At 46.5% G+C, this 20,984-nt stretch overlaps 4 protein-coding genes across 4 annotated transcripts; 2 read left to right on the forward strand and 2 right to left on the reverse strand.

The window, feature by feature from the left end:
- Nucleotides 1-1,354: 1,354 nt before the first annotated feature.
- LOC115771909 (glutathione S-transferase 1-1) lies at nucleotides 1,355-2,543 on the forward strand. Its single transcript, XM_030717799.1, has 2 exons — nucleotides 1,355-1,446; nucleotides 1,737-2,543. Exon 2 carries the CDS (start codon nucleotides 1,743-1,745, stop codon nucleotides 2,370-2,372), a length of 630 nt encoding a protein of 209 aa, XP_030573659.1. The 5' UTR covers nucleotides 1,355-1,446; nucleotides 1,737-1,742; the 3' UTR covers nucleotides 2,373-2,543.
- A 443-nt stretch (nucleotides 2,544-2,986) lies between these two features.
- Nucleotides 2,987-5,434, forward strand: LOC115771703. Its single transcript, XM_030717523.1, has 4 exons — nucleotides 2,987-3,036; nucleotides 3,412-4,057; nucleotides 4,512-4,580; nucleotides 4,774-5,434. The coding sequence occupies exons 2-4, from the start codon at nucleotides 3,417-3,419 to the stop codon at nucleotides 5,408-5,410; spliced, it is 1,347 nt and encodes a 448-aa protein (XP_030573383.1). The 5' UTR covers nucleotides 2,987-3,036; nucleotides 3,412-3,416; the 3' UTR covers nucleotides 5,411-5,434.
- A 35-nt stretch (nucleotides 5,435-5,469) lies between these two features.
- LOC115771704 (cadherin-89D) lies at nucleotides 5,470-16,588 on the reverse strand. Its single transcript, XM_030717524.1, has 12 exons — nucleotides 16,471-16,588; nucleotides 13,361-13,680; nucleotides 12,584-13,293; nucleotides 11,560-12,520; nucleotides 11,328-11,494; nucleotides 8,146-11,268; nucleotides 7,525-7,593; nucleotides 7,216-7,461; nucleotides 6,406-6,720; nucleotides 6,199-6,348; nucleotides 5,939-6,145; nucleotides 5,470-5,871 (listed from the first exon to the last, which is right to left on the reverse strand). The coding sequence occupies exons 1-12, from the start codon at nucleotides 16,586-16,588 to the stop codon at nucleotides 5,529-5,531; spliced, it is 6,729 nt and encodes a 2,242-aa protein (XP_030573384.1). The 3' UTR covers nucleotides 5,470-5,528.
- A 2,835-nt stretch (nucleotides 16,589-19,423) lies between these two features.
- Nucleotides 19,424-20,905, reverse strand: LOC115771705 (putative gustatory receptor 89a). Its single transcript, XM_030717525.1, has 2 exons — nucleotides 19,970-20,905; nucleotides 19,424-19,911 (listed from the first exon to the last, which is right to left on the reverse strand). The coding sequence occupies exons 1-2, from the start codon at nucleotides 20,903-20,905 to the stop codon at nucleotides 19,747-19,749; spliced, it is 1,101 nt and encodes a 366-aa protein (XP_030573385.1). The 3' UTR covers nucleotides 19,424-19,746.
- Nucleotides 20,906-20,984: the final 79 nt, after the last annotated feature.

Genomic DNA, 20,984 nt, shown 5'->3' on the forward strand with positions numbered 1-20,984 from the left:
CTAGTTAATGTACGTTTACATAGGTAGTATTGCAATTAGCCGCAGTAATCACCATTAGCAAAGTTAGCATTGGTCAGCATTAATGGAAAGTCAATAAATTTTAGTTAAACATACATACAAGCGATGCAGGTAGTGTACCTATATACTTTAGTTACCTTTTTTGGAAAAGCTTTTACTCTTAATCGTTTGCATGTCAGAGGCGTGGGCAACTGGCCGTCACAAAGTGTTATACTATTTATGCATACATATATATATATACATATACATATGTATATATGTCAGCCCATGTACAATTTGATACGTTCAAGGCTAATGGTAAATGTACCATTATTATAGTTCACAATTATTGTATGACTGCGCAGTTATAGTTCTGGGCGAAATGTGCATTACTACCAAAACATGTAGGTATGCACTACACGCGAATGTATGTGTGTATGTACACATGTATGTATATACATACATACATGTATGCTGGATATACACATTTGTATCAATGTGCTTGCAAATATTTGTGTTGGTTTCGACAAACAAGCTGCTGTGATTATTTTCAAATATAATTCAAGTGCATTAAGTTCGATTCGACAGCTGTCACAAGTCGCAAAGAATTCACACAAAAGCGATAAACAAAAATGTTTATAGTTCACGAAATTGAATATAATTTTGTTTATATTATATGCACAGCCATATGTATAGCACGCACACAGGCACAGAAACATGCACATACAATTGTATGTATAATTGAATAGTAGAGAATGTAAGCAAGAGAGACAAACAAATAAGCGAATAAATTTGCAAACAAAAAGGCGGCAAAAAGAATGCTGTGCTGAGAGCACCAAGGCAGCAAAGAGAGCAGCCAAATGATTCCTCCAAAAATTGAGGCGATCCGCAATGTGGTGCAACGAGTTTATTAGAAAGTTGCCGATTTCTGTGGCGCCACACACAAGTGAAGGGTATGTGCTGCATATACATACATACATATGTATGTAAGTATATACACAAGTTGGTTATGAAGTTACAATTTTAATTATATTCATATGCATGTACATACATATGTATCTTTGTATATACATATTCAACTCTTTATAAATTTGTTTTATAGCTTTAACACATACATACAAGCAAACACACTCATGCATACAAATACAACAAATACGCGAAAGCAACGGCAAACACGCGAAAACAACTCGCGCTCTTTATGGCAGCTTACTTTGTATATACCCTATACCATATACATAAGCGTGTGTGTATTTATGTACTGCGCTCCCCGCGAACAGCAGATACCTATGTTCATATTTGTTTGCCGGTTTTATAGCGGCCGGTCGCCTGCTGCTCGCTCGCAGTTTCTGATACAGCGGGGGTCTATAAAAGCAGAACGTCTCTTCAGAGCGCCAACAGTGTTGCTTGATACTTGGTACAGTGCGCCGCGTGTTTTCTACAATCCTAAAAGTAAGTGTCTGCGTGTAAAATATAACTGTGCATTTGTGTCTGTGTGTCGTCCAAGAACTTGTTGAGCCAAAAAAAAGTATATACTTGATGTGTGGAAAAAACCAAAGAAGAGAATAACTAAAACTCAATTGTTAAAGCAAGGGCCGCAAGTTATGTCTATGACATCAGAGGACTACGAATCTCGCGCTATTAAATATAAAATTTGGACCCAAATTCATTATGTGTGTTTTTGCTCAATTATGGATCGCATCTCTAATGGTCGTTTGCCTTGTGTGCTCTTCTAATTATAGCAAAAAATGGTTGACTTCTACTACTTGCCCGGCTCCTCGCCCTGCCGCTCCGTCATCATGGTGGCCAAGGCTGTTGGCGTTGAGTTGAACAAGAAGCTGCTGAACCTGCAGGCCGGCGAGCATCTGAAGCCCGAGTTCTTGAAGATCAATCCTCAGCACACTATTCCCACGCTGGTGGACAATGGCTTCGCACTGTGGGAGTCGCGCGCCATTCTGGTCTACCTGGTGGAGAAGTACGGCAAGACCGACTCCCTGTACCCCAAGTGCCCCAAGAAGCGCGCCGTCATCAACCAGAGGCTGTACTTCGACATGGGCACGCTGTACCAGAGCTTTGCCAACTACTACTATCCGCAGGTGTTCGCCAAGGCGCCTGCCGATCCTGAGGCCTTCAAGAAGATCGAGGCTGCCTTCGATTTCCTGAACACCTTCCTCGAGGGTCAGACCTATGCCGCTGGTGACTCACTCACCGTGGCCGACATTGCCCTGGTGGCCAGCGTGTCCACCTTCGAGGTGGCTGGCTTTGAGATCAGCAAGTACGCCAACGTGAACAAGTGGTACGAGAACCTAAAGAAGGTGTGTCCCGGCTGGGATGAGAACTGGGCCGGCTGCCAGGAATTCAAGAAGTACTTCGAATAAGCTTAATACATTTGCGAGTATTATATTTTATATAATAATTTATTCATACTTACTCACAAAACGATTTGAAATCGTTCAATGTTGTGTGCAAATTTGTATCAAGCGAGAGTTTGGTGCAAATTAATTTTTTGCTTAAAATAAAAGAGTATTCATTTTTACTGAGTACAATTTAAGAGATAAACTACTTTTTGTATATATGCTAAGAAAACTTATTGGCTTTTCTCTTTAACTATTTTTGTTTAATGTGTGCAATTTATAAGTCGGGTCACTCCCATTGGCCGGCCACTCTTGAGCGGACAAAATTGTCCGACTGTGCTGCCCGCCTACGAGCAGGTTAACTGTACATATGCGGAGTGAGCTTAGACGCTATGAGGTACCCATAATTTATAATAGTACATGGTTGGATGAATAAATTGCACAGAGAGCTGGCAATTGTATAACGAGCTCTAACACAGAGTGTGTGTATGTGTGCGTGTAATAAATATATACATATGTAAGTTTGCGCTCTCTCTCTTTCAGTCCGCTTTTGTTTTAGCAAAGTGTTATATAACGGTCGCTCTCTTTCTGTTACTCTCTCGATGCATGCCGGGCCCTATCACAATATCTCACACCAGTTGCTAAATATGCTTGCCATAAACAGGAAGGACGCAATTGCAATCAAAGAGTAGGTAAAAATATTAAATTTGCTTTTTTAATGTGGGCCACAGAGCAATAAATAACAGTTATTTGATGTGTGCCGCACATTTAATAATCTTAAATCCCATTTTGTTGCATTGTAAATCAACAAGTGCATAAATATTTATTGCTCTCAAGAACATTACAAATATTCAAAAGTTTCTTATAAAATACAAATTGCGAATTACAAAAAGAATTCCAGCTATTTAATCCGTTATAGTCAACTATATAAGGACAACAGCACAACAACACGGTATTGCCATGTTTATCAAACATAAAATGCAAAACAGAAATTCGAATCACATCGTTCGTGATTTATCAAATTTAACTTAATATATAATAATCTGACATTTCTTGGTTCTAGTAAATATGCTGGACTTTTACTATATGCTCTACTCGGCGCCTTGCCGCTCGATCCTGATGTTGGCGCAGGCTTTGGGTGTGGAGCTGAACAGGAAGCAGGTATACCTGGATGCGGGTGATCATTTAAAGCCAGAGTTTGTTAAGATTAATCCACAGCACACGATTCCCACGCTGGTTGACGGTGACTTTGCCTTGTGGGAATCACGTGCCATCTTGCTGTATCTGGCAGAAATGTACGGCAAAGATGATGCACTGTATCCCAAGGATCCTAAGCGGAGAGCTTTGATCAATCATCGCTTGTTCTTCGATCTGGGCACATTGTATCAGAGCTATGTCTACTATTACTATCCGCAACTGTTTGAGGATGTCAAGAAGTCGGCTGATCCCGACAACTTCAAGAGGATCGATGCTGCTTTCGCTGCCTTCAACTCTCTGCTGGAGGGCCAGAAGTATGCGGCTGCAGATAGCCTAACTGTGGCTGATTTTGCGCTCTTGGCCACCGTCTCCACTTTCGAAGTGACTGGATACGACTTCAGCAAGTACACCAATGTGGCCAATTGGTATGAGAGCGCCAAGAAAGAGGTGCCCGGCTGGGAGGAAAACTGGGAGGGCTGCTTGTACTACAAGAAATTGTATTTGTCGCAGCTATAGGAATTATTCATTGATATTATACCCTAATATATGTTATTGAAGGCATATTATTAAAACTATTGTTGCCATGTACGCCTTATCTAAGATGGAAAAGAGTCAACGACTCTGAGTACTTCAGCTTATCAGTTAGGTAAAAGTCATTTTGTCACTTGTTAACTGTGTTTATGAGCAGTCAGTTGGGGGTACTGATAACGCTGAGTATCTGGAAATACACGTGCGATAAGATATTAAATACTTATGTAGAGCTCGCCAACAGCTGAGACTGCATGAATGTTAATAATATGGGCTGAAACAGCAAAATTTACATCAGTGAAAATACTTGACGCTAATTGCAGGGTATGTTAGGGAGGGGCATTGAGCGTAACTAAAAGAGTAGCGAAAGGTATATTTAGTACAGCTCTCTTTGGCGGATCAAAAACAATAATTTTGTTAATTATCACCTGGCCTGAGGCCTGTCTATGGAATTGTCTTTGAGCACAGATCTTGGCTCAGTTGCCCAGCGAAAAACGCCGAAAACAGGTGAATATTATAGACATATTTCATAGACGTTTTTTTTCTATATTTGTGTTATGTCATCCAAAGAAAGTGAAGATCTCGAAATGTGCGCGACGCTCGGCTGGTTTTCTTTGTCTGTTTGCTTGATTATATTTAGTCGCTTTGTGCCAGCTTTTGATGAATATGAATGTTTGTTTTTTTGAATACGCCCCAATAGCATTATGGACTTCTACTATCGACCCGGATCTGCGCCCTGCCGTGCGGTCATTATGACGGCCAAGGCAATTGGCATTGAGTTTAATAATTTGATTCTTATCAACACACGCGCTGGTGACCAATTCAAGCCGGAGTACCTGAAAATTAATCCACAGCACACGATACCCACCCTGGTGGACAAGGGCTTCTCGTTGTGGGAATCGCGTGCCATAATGGTGTACTTGGTGGAGCAGTATGGCAAGGATAGCACTCTGTATCCAAACGATGTACAAAAGCGGGCGCTTATCAATCAGCGCTTGTACTTCGATATGGGCACACTGTACAAGAGCTTTGCGGATTACTACTATCCGCAGATCTTCCGAAAGCAAGCGCCCAATGCGGAGTGCTACAAGAAGATTGAGGCTGCTTTTGAGCTGTTGAATACCTTGCTGGAGGGCCAAAGCTATGCGGCGGGCGATTGTCTAACTCTGGCGGATATATCAATCTTGGCCAGCGTCTCCTCCTTCGATGTGGCTGGCTTCGACTTTAAGGGTTATGGCAATGTGGCCAGATGGTACGAACAGGCCAAGTTGGAAACACCTGGCTGGGATGTCAACTGGGCGGGTTGCCTGGAGTTTCGCAAATACTTTGACAGCTAGAATCTCGGATCCATGCTGTTCCTAATGTTTCAAATAAAGAAAGCTTCATTTATTGCACTTGGTTGTTATTAGTGAGGAGGAGCTACACGCTAAACATTGCACTTGGTTCACTTAACAGCTAAAACAGGGAGTTCGACTTGCTGAACTCCAGGGGCCGGCGAAAGGACTGCTCCAAATTGTGCAGCCGCTGCTCCAGATCGTTCATCGAGTTGCGCAGCGCGTGTCCACGTGGACGTAGCGAGATTTGCGGCGAGTGCTGCATGAGGTCATCCTTGACGCCCGAGAAGGAGTGCCGCACGCAGGAGGAGCGCTTCTCGAACTTGGTGTTCTGGTAATGCGGATGCTGGTGCTGATGCTGGTGCTGATGCTGATGCTGATGCGCACGATGCTCGCAGCTGCCGTTGCGGCAATTGTGCGCCACCAGCGGCTCATCCGTTTTCAGTGAATCCTCGTAGGTATCACTGCAATGGGTAGCGAACAAGTGTAGCCAATTGAGTTGAGCTGATGGTCTGGGTGAAGGCCACCTACCTGCTGTCCGTGTGGGGCTGCTGGCGCAGCTCCATGTGCGCCTTGGCGTGTCTGGGACAAAGCAGCTCCGCATTGCTGACCCGCTTGGAGCCGCTGTGCTGAAAGGAGTCCGGCGAGGTTTCATACAGCTCGCGACTGCTGAGGAACTCTACGCCCGAGTCCTGGCCAGTGGAGTGCAGCGAGAACAGCGACGTTTCATAGTTGTTGCTAAAAGAAGTCGGTTTAAACACGCATGGCTTTAAACAAGATTGTTAACTTACAGATTGTTCACTGGCTGACAGGAGTTGTATTTAAGCACAAATGGGGCATTCGCATCGGCTGCAGTAGCTGCCGCCGCGGCCGCCGCCTTGGCAATGGACTTGGGCAGCGGCACGTCTATATATTCTCGCTGGCACTGCTGCTGCTGCTGTCTGGAATTGGAGGCATTTGGCTTAATTTGGAACCAGTTTCTGATGCCTGCTACTCACTCGTTCAGGTACTGATGATGCTGCTGCTGTGTGACCAGCGCCTGCTGCTGGTGATGGTGATGCAACTGCTGTTCCAGTTTCTCTGTGGCCGCTGCCGTCGACTGGGTTTGCGCCGAGGAGCACACCGACTCGTTCAAGAAGCCGCTTGTCGGACGCTGCTGTCCGATGTTGCTGCTGCCCTTGCTGCAGCGCTGCGTGTGCCGCTGCTGCCGCTGGCGCTGGCGTCGCTGCTGCGACCGGGACTGGTTGACGCCGGCTATGGTATAGGCAAGACCGGCTTCCGAGGCGGCAAAGTCGCGCTGTGACCAGAGCTGACTGCAAGCAGATGGTAGTGAGAGGGTATGATCAGATTTACAAAATGGCTTTGACATTCACATTCACATTCACATTCACATTCACATTTGAGTGGCAGTTGTCAACAGTTCTGTAGAAGCTAAGCTTAATTGCCAGCTGTTTGGGCTGCAGTTGCAGTTGCAGTTGTTGTTGTAGTTGTTGTTTTTGTTTTTGTTGTGCGCTGTGATTTTTTTTTACAGTTAGAATTCCAACGGCCAGGTGATCGGCAGCTGCAGCCGGTTTTCCAGAGCACAGCCAACAACCAAAAACAACAACAACAACAACAACTAAGTCATTTGATCTGCACTTAAAGAGATTTATTAGACGGCCTTAGACTAAGCATGTATATGTATATGTATGTGTATGTGTATGTGTTTGTATGTTAATATCTATGGATAGCACAAATGCATCTATGAGCTACATTAAAGCGCCCGTTTGGCAGTCTTTCTGTTGCAGTTTTTATGTATTTTTTTTTACCGTTTCTGGCGCATGCACAGGTAACAACAGGCAGCTATAAGTGCGCCCAGGCTAACCAGCGCCAGCAGCACCAAAGTTACCAATTCCAGGCCGCCCATAAAGCTGGAGGCGGAGGCGTGCGTGGGACGCGGCGCCTGCCCGAACTCGGCCAATTCGATGATGCGCGGCATTGTCTTGCTGCTGTCCCCTGTCTGATGCTGAAGCTGCTGCAGCTGCAGCGCATCCAGTTGCAGTCCGGCCAAAGACCTATCAAATCATAGAAATTAATCATTTTTGGATTCCAGTCGGTTGTGTGGGCTTATTGCTTACTCTTGCAGCTGCTCCATTTCCACAATGGAATTGGTGTGTGGATCGACGGCATAGATGTAGGCATTGGTGCTGTGCATAGGTATATATAGAGATGTAGACTAATGTTAATCTTATACTTATGATAATACAAAAGAGTTCGGTTTTTGTCTTAATACTTCCTACGATCCTGAGCAGTTACTCAGTTTAATAAGACATTTCCTGACCGATGTAATGGTATTAGGAACACTAGATATCATCTAAGAAAGACATTGAGACCGTATATCTATCTGAGAAAATTGGGGAAGATATTGAAACTAATTCTTAATCAATCGAAGCAATGTAATTCTTAAGTTTAGTTAAGATATAAATAACTTGGGAAAAAACAGAAGAGTGTTTCATAGAAGAGCTGTATATATGAAAGATTGTTCCAATGGGTGCCATAAAATAAAGTGTTCCTATTTTGTAAGGATATCTTGAAACCCGCAACAAGTTTGATTGAGCAACAAACTTGTTTCGACCCAGCTTCTTATACGATAAACTGTAAAAGCCTGTCATTTACGAGAATTAATATGTATGTAGACAATTGGCCTCGAAGACTCCCTTATTTGGGAGTATATACAAATTTCAGTTGATTCAACTTACGCCACTTCGGTTCCTCCAGAATTGGGTTCCAGCAGCCGCACGCGCACATCCTTGCCAATGGCAGAGCTGAGTGCATCCATTAGGCTGTCTATGCGACGCTCGACATCTACCGGCATGCCGGCCACCACGAGACGCACCTGCTTGGCCTCGTCTATGATGTACACAAAGACATTAACAATGCCGCTGCGTCCGTCATCGGCACCCATGCGATCGGTGGCCTTCACATCGAAGCCGTAGATGCGCTCGTCCAGTGGCAGATCGCCCAACAGACGTATGTTGCCCGTTAGGTCGTCGATGCCAAAGAGTCGAGTGGGCTCATTCAGCAGACGATAGCGAATCTCGGCATTGAGGCCCTCGTCGGCGTCCGTGGCTGTGACGCGGGTCACGTGGTAACCGAAACTGGCGCTGCGGGGCAGCACGGCCACAATTGGCTGTCCGTTGCCGCGGAACTTGGGTGAATTATCGTTTTCGTCTGCGATGCGCACCACAATGCGGCACTCACTGGGCGAGAGGCCCTCAACGCGCTCATCGACCACCGGATAGGATACCTTGGCGTAGTTGCGTGCCCCTCGACTCAGGCGATCCGCGCGTACCCGGAGCTGATAGCGTGCGATGTGCTCCCGATCAAATGGCTTGAGGGCGTAGAGCAGCATATTCTTGGCATCGTATTCGAACGGTGGATGAGCATCGGACTCGTCCAGACCCTCCTCCAGCCACAGTGACCAGCGATAGTTTTCGGCATTCAAGTCAGCCGTGAGGTTCAGACGCATTACCTCAATAGGCGCCTCATTGTTCTCCGTCAGCTGCACGTCATAGTACGGATGCTGGAATATGGTCACATTGATCGGAATCTCCGGCTTGGGTGGCGGCGTTGGCTCAGTAACCGCCTGGCCCTGCAAATTGATGAGCACCACGGCGGTGGCCGAGAGCGCTGGACTGCCCAGATCTGAGGCAATAACAGATACATTGAGGTGCTCATAATCATTGTAACCCCGTATATTTGACACCGTGGTGATGGTGCCGTCGCGGGAATCTATCTGAAAGACTGGCGCATGCAGTTCCTGATGCAATATGGAGTAGAGCACCAGTCCATTGCCGTTGCCCACATAATCCTTGTCGATGGCATTCACCTGCTTGACAAACATGCCCGGCAGCGTGCTACGATCCAAATACGCCTTATAGACAGGCAACATCATGGTGCGATCTGCCAGATCAGCTATATACTTGATCGCCTTGGTCTGATCGTCGTAGCCAATGAACTCGGGACGATTGTCATTGATATCCATCACATTCACCTCGATATCGACGCTACTCGACAGACGCTGCATGGGCTCTGCATTGTCGCTGGCTATCACCTGGAAATTGTACTTGGCACGCAGCTCCCGATCCAGCTGGCCGTTGATCTTCAGCACGCCCGAGGTGGGCTTCACTGTGAACGGCAGCTGCAGGTCACTTAGAGAATACGTTATGTTCGCATTCTCGCCGTAATCCATGTCAATGGCCAGCACCTGGCCCAGTACACTGTCCTTGTAGTCGCCCTCGGGTGTGTCAAAACTGTACCACGACTTTTTGAAGGCCGGCACATGATTGTTCACATCGATGACCGTGAAACGCATGCAGGTGGTGTCCTTGAGGCCGTCTATATCGGTTACGCTCAGATTCAGCCAGATCTCAATGTTGGCTGCCAGCGGATAGTTGACCGTCAGCTCGCCGCTTAGCTTGTCTATGGCAAAGTGGCGTACGGTGTGCAACTTGATCATGGGCATGCCCGGTGAGCGTTCCACCTGCTCGCCGTATAGCTCGTAGTGCAGCTGGGCATTCTTGCCAAAGTCTTCATCGCTGGCGCTTAGCTGCAGCAGCTTGGCGCCCACGGGCGTATCCTCATAAATGGCAAACAAGGGGCATTTAACTGGAATGGCGCGTGCCATACGACGGCGAGATTTGGCGCGACCCACAACGCCAGCGCCAGCGACGGCTCCAACCGCGCTGCCCTTCTCCCTCTCCATATGCAGTCTGGGGGAGCCGGGTATGTGATATGCGGGTGGAGCCATCATCATGGCATTGGCGCCAGCAGGCGGCAGGACCATGCCATGCGAGCTCTCCACAAAATAGATCTCCATATCCGTATTGTATTCGCGAATTTCCAGACGCGAATCCTTGAACACGGAAATGCGCTCAAACATTGGTCCATTATCATTGACATCTGCCACAAGAATCGTAAGATGCGCATAGCCCGAGAGTCCACCAGTGTCCGCGGCCACAATTTTAAGATTGTACAGCTGTTGCTTCTCCCTGTCCAGGCCGCGCTTACCAGTATAACTAATCCGGAAGTAAGGACCGGTGCTAAGCTTGAAGTTTGACTGCATGAAGGAGTTGTGCAGCTCCTGGTACTTGAACTCCTCGTTCCACTGATCAGTCAGATTGAATATATTGAAAGCACCAGTGCTTTGGGCCAGCTTATGTTGGCTGGCATTTTCGCCAATGCTGGCATTGACATACTCAATGGTGAACTGATCGCTGGAGTCGCCCTGGAGTTGCACGCGGAACTCGGCATTCATGCCCTCATCGGCATCGGTGATTTGTATGGCCTGGTTCATGGATAGCTCTGTGCCCACGGCGCAGTTCTCATTGATCAGGCCAACATAGGTGAGCGCATTAAACTTGGGTGCATTATCGTTGACATCGTCCACCTTGATGTTCACCTGATAAATTCCCGCTCCGCTCACCAGCCCCGTGCTGTACTCCACTATCACTGTGAGCTCATAGCTGGCCTGCTGCTCCCGATCCAGTCCGATCAGCGTCAGCAGGGTGCCATCTTCTGTAATGGTTATCTTGTTGATAACCTCCTGTTGATTGGCTATAATATAGCGCAGCTTCAGATTTGTGTCCCCCGCCAGACGGCGCGGCAGCCGTCGCTTCGATTTGGAGTTGCGACTGCGATTACGACTGCGAAAACGGCTGCCCATGGTGAGGTTGCCGCTGCCCGCAGCTGTGCTTAGCTCACGAAAACTGCCCAGCTCGTTGTTGGCCACATTCAGCGCATTCTTGTAGAGCAGCTGGCCTATAATGCCGCCCACCAGATTCTCCTCCACATGGAAGTTGATTATATTCATATTGATTTCCCTACAAAAGAAAATGGAGTACATTACGCGATGCAACTGAGTCCCAAGATCCGTACTCACTCTATGACAGGTCGCAGTGGCACCTTCTCCGGCTCGGGCTTGTTTACAATGTGGATTGTTAAATTCGTTATAAGCACACCCTCATCGCTGAGCTCGGGTGAGGCTGCTGTAGTCAGCGGCAGTGAGCTGCGTGAAGCGATCAGCGGCTGCGATGAGTTGGCAAAGAGCTGAAAGGAATTTAAATTCCGTTTTATACACATGTGCATCTTCCGGTATTCCTCTGTCTACTCACATAATTGGCCACCGCTTCAAAGTTATAGATGCGCCTCTTGAATTCCGATAGCTCACGTATGACTGTGATAATGCCCGATCGCTCCTCGATTGCAAAAGGCACGCCCTCGGAATATGTGTGCAACAGATCGTACATTATCTCGTCCTCGCCATCGTATATCAATGTGGTGCGCACCTGACCCACAGACGTGCCCAGCGGCGTACTCGCGCCCACCCAAAATTCATAGGGCGCGCCCACAAAATCGATCGCCTGATCATCGATCGTTGCATAGACTTCGATGGTGATGACGGCCAAGGAGAAGCGACGCTCTGAGGGATTGGTGGGCTGATCGCTGGCCTCCACAAACACCGCGATGCGACCGCGTCGCAGCGGACCAGCCACATAGATGGTGCCGTTTTTGCTGTCCAGCCGAAAAGGTATGTAGCCGCTGCCCTTGGGCCGCTGTAGCTCGTAGAGTAACTGACCGTTGGGGCCATCGTCGGGATCGTGAGCGGCCACCCGACCGATCTTAGAGCCCACAGCTGCCGTTATGGGCACCTTAAACTCGTACAGATTACCATGATCGAACTTTGGATTGTTGTCGTTGCTGTCCAGCAATGTGATGTCCACTCGCACCATGCTGGGACCCGGTTTCTTCAGATGCTTGTCATCCAAGTAGGAGGGATTGCGTTCCAGTGCCTCCACCTTCAGCTGTATGGATCTGCGTTGCTCTCGATCGAGCAAGCGGTCATCGCGTACAGTTATCCAGCCGGTGCGAGAGTCAATGCGAAAGGCACCAGCAGCTGTTTTATTCTCGACAAGATTGTAGAGGAACTCGGAGTTCTCGCCTTGGTCCCGATCAATGGCGTTCACCTGCAAGACGCTGAAGCCCGTGGGCAGATTCTCCACAATAGATATGTTGTAGAAATCGGCCTCAAACTCAGGCACATTGTCGTTCAGATCAAGCACCTCCACCTCGATGCTAAGACAGAATTGTGGATAAGGAACGGCAAATAGATATTTATTTGAGATGTTGGATACTCACCGTGCCAGAGCTTTCTTTAGTGGATTATCCTTTTGTCTGGCCTCCAGCTGCACCACAAAGGTATTGCCCGGCAAACTCTCCTCCTCCAGGTCAATCTCCTTCTGCAGATACATGACTCCGTTGTGGGGATTCACACGGAACAGCTGACGCTCATTGCCAGAGATGATGTCATAGACGAGTGTGGCATTCAATGAGTCCTGATCAAAGGCCATGATCGGTGGCGCAAAGTACAGCGGAATGCGTATGGGCATGCCGGTCATTGGATAGAACTCATTGATCTTGGTGCGATAGACGCCCTCGGTGAACTTGGGTGGCAGATCATCCACGTCGCGCACATTGATTGTGATCGTGGTGTTGGCCTGATTGGCGGGCGTGCCACGATCCCAGACAAAGATTGGCAGCTTGAACTGCCGTATGCCGTTATCAAAGTCCAGCTCACGTTTGAGTATTAACAACGGTCGGTGGGGACTTTTCAGGGCAAAATACGGTCTGCCATCGGCGGAGAGCTGTTCTGGAACCGTTGACATGCTGAAGTGCACCTCCGAGTTGGGTGTATTGGGCTTATCCCGATCGAAGGCCTGCACGCCCTGAAAGATGATGCTCTCAACGGATGTATTTTCATCCACATCAACCACATAAGGAACATTAAGAAACTCTGGCGCATTGTCGTTGACATCCTCAATGTAGACCGTAATGGAGAGGTAGCTACCCTGTGGTTGGAATTATTTGATGGGAATTTATAGTTTCTACTTGAAAGGGAATCTTCGGTTAACGAACCTCCTCAAGCTTTTCGTTCCTGCCAGAGCAGAGTATGCGAAACTTGAGCAAATTTCGGGGCACATCGCGATCCACGAGACGCTCCAGGGAACGCGCCAGGCTCACCACCAGAGTCGTGGAATTGTATTCCGTTAGATTAAAATACTTGTGATCGGCGCTGGCGTCGGCGCCCTTAAGGGCCACGCTGGAGCGTGGATAGGCCTGCACGCGTAAGATTTCTTTGCCCACCTGGGCGTCCTCACGTAGCCGTATGAAGCGCACACCTTCGCTTTCCGTGGCAGCGCCATCTAGCGAGTGGAAGACACAGCTGCCGGAGCCCACTAAAGTGGAACAGTTACAGATTAAATACAATATAGACAAGAGCTGCGATTAAGATACGCTCAAAACAACAACAAAAATCAACGTTGACAAATTATCTACACAAATTTGTTGTTTCTCTTTTATTTGGCATGCTAATTGCGAGCTGAGAACCGAAAACGGAAAAAAAATAATATAACAACAATTGAAAATCTCCATAAGGCAACGTGCGAAGCGAATCGTTGGGCCAATTGTTTGAGGAACTGGCAAACAACTAGCCGAAACTTTCTACGTTTGTCGCGTGGCTGGGCGCTGCCACGCCCACAAGCCAACTGTGATTTTCATGAGCAATTGCAACACTTTTCCACATGCATTCAGCTGTCGCAGTTGCAGTTGCAGTTGCTGCTGCTGCTGTTGCCATCTCTCATCTTGCTGCTGCACTGCAATCAACGAATTATTTTAGCGTTAAGACTTGCGGGTCGGTTCCCACCCTCATGACATAATTAGACAATGTTTTGTTTTATTTTTGCTAGCCCCAACAACTGCTGCACTGCAGCCGGGGCAACCGAATGTGCCCCAAGTGACAGGCAACCGCACAAAAGATGCGGCGCCCGTTGGATTCCAGTCTGGGCTTGGGCCGCTTGTCTCTTGGCTGACGTACTGCCTCAGTGGCTGACTTTCTGACATTTTTTCGGAGCATCTAGTACACGGCGGCGAGAAACTATCATTTCAGATGTCTTTTTGTCTTTGCTGTTTATTGTTGTTGTTGTTGTGGTTGTTGTTGCCTTATTATTGCTGGAGTGAAATCTTCGCAGTCTTTCGTAGGCTTTACTTGTTTATTGTTAGTCTTATTTCATTTTTTTTTTAAGTTTTATTGTTGTTGTTGTTGTTGTTGCTGTTGTAGCTGCCAGCTATTGCAATTTGAGCTGCAGTTTCTATTTACTTGCAGTTTCTAGCTCGTTTTGGTGTGAACTCGGATTATTGCCAAGCACATATATATATACTTAAAATGCATACAATATGGAAATGTACCATTGCAATTGTGCCACAAGACTTGATTGGGCCGGAAATGCAGGTGGAACAATTCAGCTGGAGTTGCTACAGTTTCATCTGAACATAGCTAAGATTGAGAAGAAGCCAGCGCTTAAGGCAGGTAAGTACAATAGGTATAATACCACATATCTATTTATATTTAATTAAAACAAGTGTTTCAATGTGCCACCAATTTATATTACATTCACGATCTTATCTAATGTATCTCAACTAATAGTTAAATTGAATAAGGTATGAGGATTGGACCCTGTCTCTTATGTTCCAGACTTAAGCAATGAAATTTGGTTTTTACTTATAAAATGATCGAATTAACTGAACCAGCAATTTTCTCATATCCTTTAAGAATTATCTCTATACATATGAAAAAGTTTATCCCGACTGACTGCCTGCTAGAAGCTGAAGTTTTCATCTTATGGGTTGGAGCTGCACGTTAAGACAATCGGAATGAAACTCATTTACAAAGATCTTTGCTAAATCCATTCCTGCTTGGAAGAAATTCAAATTCATTTCCAAAGATGAAAACTCATTTGAGACGTGTTTCACACTTTTCGCAGAATCCAAGCTTCCTTTGTGAAGAATATAGATTCAAAGAGTTTTTGGCGAAGTTTAAGTTTTGCCCGATTTGCTTTAAACTTATTTTCCACCCGCATCGGATCGGAAAAGTAATATCCATAATTGTGGGCACAAAACTGTGCACGGGCAAGACCAGGGAATACATATCAAGATATCCAATTTCTGGTACATCAATTTTAATTTGTTGCACATAATTTTTAAATTTTATACCGAAAAAAAGTAAGCAGAAAAACAAGTTATTTATGTAACTGTGGCTTATCCGTTGCATTGTCAACGTCCAACTTTTGCTTCACATAATTCCCACAATCACTTAATCGATTTATATCTGGTGCATTTAAAAGTAACAATCAGTCCAGCATCTAAATCGTATTGTAACACTTTAGATCCATGTGTCATAATTCTCACATAGATCTAGATCGCTTTGCATCTTTTAACTATACACAATGTGTGGCACATTCACTGTCAATGCTCTCATATTATCTTAATGGTATATAATTTGAGTGCATTTCACATTTATGCTAAGCACAGTGCACAATCAAATGAGTGCGTTGGCTAAGAGGTGAGCAGTTGGGGAGTCATTGGGGAGTACTAGTTAAGCATTAAGTTCAAGCGGCCAGTGCTTTATTTAGTGCCAAGCTAGACCGAGACAATTAAACATACACACACAAATTAAGATTTAATTAGAACATTGCGGCATTCTTTAAGTGGTTCCAGTTAACCATTTCAACTTTGTGCGCCGCGACGTGTTTTCCCAACGTTTTGGGGCGTTCTCTAAAGGTGTCATAAGGTGTCGCCACAGTGAGGTGCCGCAGGAGCTGGTTGGGAAATGGGCCAACAAGTTTTGGCACTGTCGCAGAAGGCGTTGGTAAGCGATCAATTCAGTGGAATATATGTGCCACATGTTGCATCAACAGACAACAAATTGACCAATTGGCACACACTGCAATGTTGGGGCTTCGACTTCCTAGTCGCTTATCGCCGCCGACAAATGTAAATTTACGGCGTTCAAATTGAAATTTGGGTTATTTAACGGGACAAACAAGTTGGCCAATGCAACAAAAAGCGTGAGATGAAAGACATCAAGACTTTGGATGTTGTCAAGCTGCATTGACAAATCCACTCGGTGGACAGCACGCACAACTCTCTAACACACACACATGCACACAGATACATGCACACTCACTAACAAGGCCTAAACGACTTTTTGGCCCGCAACTTGCCTTGCACTGGTCCCGTTTGAGCCGCAGCTACCCACAGGAACATCAAAGAGCTGAGGCAGGCGGCATAAACAAGGCCCATGGCCATATTTTGACACATTTTCAAATCGCACGGATATATTCGGAAATTTAATATTGGCGCGCGCGCACGTGAAGTTTTCGAATGCGTTTTTGCAAAGCGTTTGAATACAATTTCCCACACACCCTGCACACACGCACACACACACTCACATCGCGAACAACCAGCGCAAACAACCGACAACGCAAACACCTCACGGCCAACTGAATGATGTGCCCGGGCCGCAAGCTCAGCCGAGCCAAGCCAAGCTGGGTCTCTATGTGAACATGTGAAGCGACTAGTTTTGCTGCAACAACAACAACAACAGCAACAACTACGACAACAAGTGCAACAAGTGGCAGGAAAATGAAAATCTTGCAGTGGGCGCATCCACACAGTCTGGGTCAAAAGAATGAGCAGCAGCCGGTCTTATCCTGGACCTCGCTGCTGGCCGAGAGTAGCTGACATGTGGAGACGTCTTCTAAGCACCGTTGCAGCTTTGTTTCGAAAACAACAGCCAAAATGGGTTTTGGCTTGAAAAGAAGACAAAAGAAACAAAATGAAATGGAAAAGAAATGGAAAAAAAGAAAGAAGGAAGACCAGCCCAGAGGCAACTACAACAATAACAACAACAACAACAACAGCAGCAAATGGCAATAGACTTTGTAATAATAAAAACAATAAACAGCCAAACTTATTAACATAAACACGCAGCAGAAGCAGAAGAAGAAGCAGAAGACGAGGAAGAAGCACAGGTGCTGTAGGCGTGCGTGTCCGACTGGGAGATACCCCGTGTAATGTGTGGAAATGCAGTGAAAAAAATGTAAACTTATTTGTTGACATTCCCTTCAATGTATATCTATATAGCCAAGTGATGTAGACGTGCATGCTCAACTAGGATATACCCTGTGAAACTGTGTTGAGAAAAAAATATCACAGATCAACACATAAAGAAAGTAGCACAGCGTAAAAGAGTTGGCTAGTTCAACTCAACCAACCAAGAATGATGTCTCCGGCTGCCCTGTTACATATACTTGCACAAAACCTGTATACCTGCTCTACTACACATTTTCAATGGGTATGGGACATATAGAGCGCAAGGTGCGCTTGCTGAGCTTTAGCGCCCAGCGTTCACGTTAGCCAGCTCGGCCATTAGCACGCCCCATACTCAGTAGCCGAGAGGGCAGATCCCAACAAGATCCAACCAAGCGCAGCTGCAGCTCAAAAATCAAAATAAAACACTCTGAGACAGTGGCCAACAACAATGCAATAAGCTGGCATCGAGCAGGGGCCAGATGAATGCACTTGCTTAGCATAGAGTCAAAGCCAGGCCCAGATACAGAGTTATAGCCGGAGCCATAGCTGGTGCAAAGGCGTCTTAACGGTGCTGGTCATAGCTGGAGATGGGCTCAAAGAATGCAGCAGCGAACGGGCCGAACACGGCGAGCAACAAGAGCAACAACAAATGATCTCAAGAGCAGACTTAACAACAGCAACAACAACAGCATTTGTGGCTAATAGCCTTTACATAACACCTGACTGGAGCCGATGTTGCAGCTGCAGCCAGTTGGCGGGTAGCAGGCGCAGATGCCGGAGGGGGGGCAATCGTCGTCCGCCCAGCGGCTTGGAAAATTGGCGCGTGCGAAGGCTCCTGCACTTGCGGTTGGCAGCAAATACTCAATATACGTCTGTATGCTAATTCGCGAGGGCAGTCCAAGCAGTTGGCAGCAGTTGAAATCAAGCGCAGCAGTGAAAGGAGGAAGCAGCGCCAGTCCAAACAACATCAGACAAAAGTTAATTTGACTATGCGCATCATAAAATCGGATTACGAGTTTGCCCTAATAAGTTATGTGTTGCTCAAGTCCTCCAAAACCAACAACAATCAATTGCTTTCTGCTTTATTTTAATCGTAAATGATGCAACACGATTCCATTTGATATGCTTTGTTGGCTTAAAACACTATCGAATTTTGTGTAGGCATCACATTTACACACATGACCTGGTCAAAATGCATCGCATGGGTGTCTGATAGAACTAAGATGTTTAGAGATCGCTGTCAATTTTATAGGTAAGCAATAAAAACTAAAGAAATCAGTTGGAAAGGGTTTTTATATCTGCATCAGGAAGAAAATCTGAGTAGATTTAGCTATGTTCGTCTATTTGTGTATCATACATGAATCTTTCTCTATGCAAAATAAGTTTTTCTACTTTCCATCTAAAACTTAGCATAGGTTCGTGTTCTTTTTCATCATTAGATGAAATTGCTCCTAATATCAGGCCAAAATCTTACCATTATATCTTATAGGAACGATCGGGAGGAAATTGATTTGTACACATATAAAAAGATCGTTGGGGTTAAAACGGTAAAACATATATATTTGATGGGATATAAAGTACTTGGCACTCTAAAGACAAAAATTCTTAAGTGTTTAACTATAAATGTATAAACTCTCTCTCTCTCTCTTTCTCCCTCTCTCCCTCTCAATCCATCTCTCTCTCTCTCTCTCTCTCTCTCTCTCTCTCTCTCTCTCTCTCTCTCTCTCTCTCTCTCTCATAATACTAGTAAATGCAATTTCGTTTTCTGTTATTACTTCTCAGGATACTCTCTCCTTTTCTCTTCTTAAATATCTTATAAATACAGGCTATGGATATAGTTATTAAATTAGCAACTCCATTTTCGGCTAAGACAAAACAACATCTACCCAATAGTCTGGCTGTTTAATCCAGGATTCTCGTCATACAGTAAAGGTCTCCACGGAATTTCCAGCTCCGAATGCTTTATTTTTCTATTATATGGTTATTACATAATTTAGCAACTATCAAAATGTAGTTCAATGCTTTATTCCAATTATTAGAAAAACAGTTATATTATTACTACTCACTAGTAAATAGTATTAAAGTTGCGAGCATTACAAATAAGTAGCCAAAAAAAAGCAGGTGTCGTCTTTGTTGCAACTTGTTTTGCTTATGTTGGTGGCTTTTGATTTTTTGGCTACTTTCTTATCCAGTTTATGCGCTTACTCAAACACCATAAAAAGAAACAAACAAAAACATAAGATTAAAGACAAGTTCCAATGCAAAGGTAGTCCGAAAAACCCGACTTTGGCAGATAGATGGCGCCAGCACGGCATGGTGGTGGTCTCTGCTAAGCAAATGAAGCAGTAAATGCACAAACCGGAAAAAAGCTCTCAACGCTTCGAATGCTCCACAGTGAACTGCAAAATGATGACAATGAAATTCACGGCATACGAGACGAGAAATAGCCAAAAGGCGTTGTCCAAGTTGAAGAGGCCCAAAATGGAGAACTTCAGGCAATCCACGGGCCACATCAGCAACGGCGTGGGGCGCATGGCCTGCAAACAGAGTGTGCTAAAGGCTAGCCAAGTGCTCAAATGCTCGAGTTTCACCCACCTGCTCTTTGGTCAGCTCCTGCGGCACATAGCACAGCTCCAGGCAGCGTCTACGCAGTCGTGTGTGCCGCAGCTGGCAGAGATGGGTGGCCAGTATCATCGCATAGAGCTGAACGGCGACTATCAGGCAATAGTTGGAAATGGTCAGCGGTATGCCGTGCTGCTCCACAAAGTAGGACATGTAGGCATACATATTGGCCAGAATGTTGATAAAGTTGCCAATGACCAGCAGAAAGATGCCCAGCTGAAAGACTTGCATAAAGTTCTCGCACACCAACAGCAAACGCCGCTCCCGCCGCAATAGACGCTCTTGTTGGCCTGGCTCCTGGGCCAGTTGCTGCCACTGCAGCTCCAGCTGCTGTATGCCGGCTAGCACCAGGAGCAGTGCCCCAAATACGCCGTTGCCAAAAACGCTGCTCATATGCTGCACATAGAGCTGCACGCCATAGGCCAGCAGCTGCAGCCAGGGCAGACGAGCCGCGTTCTGATGCAGAAAGGGCACATTGCAGAGCAGCTCGTAGAGCGAGAGCAATAGCTTGCACCACATCAGAAGAGTTGCCGGCCAGCTCAGCCTGGTCCTGCGCTGTAGACGCGCCAGACCATTCAGCAGCTGCGCCAGTCGCTCACGCTGCCAGATGTGCGCGCCCAGCAGCGCCAGCGATATGCCCACATCGCCGGCCATGGTGGCCAGTGCAATGCGCCTGAAGAGCGTCGAGTGCTTCACGTTGGTCGTCGCGTACAGGGCCACACTCTCGCGCAGCAGCAGCGGCGACAGCGCCAACAGGCCGAGCCACTGCAGCGCGGCGCTGGCCGTTATCGGGCGGCGGCAGCGTGCGCCACGCCCGCAGCTGAAGCTGAGCGGAGCCAGGCCCAGCGTTTGCCACAGACGCAACAGCAGCAGCAGGCACAGTGCACCAAAGTGTGGTAAGCTTGGCATGTCCAATGCGACTAAAGCTCGGGCCAACTGCAACAGGGCTTGCTAACTCCCCTAACGCAAGCACACACACAAACACAAC

This window comes from Drosophila novamexicana, unplaced genomic scaffold (assembly GCF_003285875.2).
Source record: "Drosophila novamexicana strain 15010-1031.04,08,12 unplaced genomic scaffold, DnovRS2.1 tig00000108-arrow-pilon, whole genome shotgun sequence".
NCBI classification, from domain to species: domain Eukaryota; kingdom Metazoa; phylum Arthropoda; class Insecta; order Diptera; family Drosophilidae; genus Drosophila; species Drosophila novamexicana.

What these genes read in the sequence shown, in the direction of transcription:
- LOC115771909 (XM_030717799.1), top strand. Translation starts at nt 1,743, where the DNA reads ATGGTTGACTTCTACTACTTGCCCGGCTCCTCGCCCTGCCGCTCCGTC.
- LOC115771703 (XM_030717523.1), top strand. Translation starts at nt 3,417, where the DNA reads ATGCTGGACTTTTACTATATGCTCTACTCGGCGCCTTGCCGCTCGATC. An exon ending in AAATTGTATTTGTCGCAGCT is followed by an intron (nt 4,058 to 4,511) that starts ATAGGAATTATT and finishes ACCTGGCCTGAG; the next exon opens with GCCTGTCTATGGAATTGTCT. An exon ending in GCGAAAAACGCCGAAAACAG is followed by an intron (nt 4,581 to 4,773) that starts GTGAATATTATA and finishes ACGCCCCAATAG; the next exon opens with CATTATGGACTTCTACTATC.
- LOC115771704 (XM_030717524.1), bottom strand. Translation starts at nt 16,588, where the DNA reads ATGGCCATGGGCCTTGTTTATGCCGCCTGCCTCAGCTCTTTGATGTTC. An exon ending in CAAAAAGTCGTTTAGGCCTT is followed by an intron (nt 13,681 to 16,470) that starts GTTAGTGAGTGT and finishes GTTCCACTTTAG; the next exon opens with TGGGCTCCGGCAGCTGTGTC. An exon ending in TGTCAGCCAGTGAACAATCT is followed by an intron (nt 6,146 to 6,198) that starts GTAAGTTAACAA and finishes GACTTCTTTTAG; the next exon opens with CAACAACTATGAAACGTCGC.
- LOC115771705 (XM_030717525.1), bottom strand. Translation starts at nt 20,905, where the DNA reads ATGCCAAGCTTACCACACTTTGGTGCACTGTGCCTGCTGCTGCTGTTG. An exon ending in AGGAGCTGACCAAAGAGCAG is followed by an intron (nt 19,912 to 19,969) that starts GTGGGTGAAACT and finishes CTCTGTTTGCAG; the next exon opens with GCCATGCGCCCCACGCCGTT.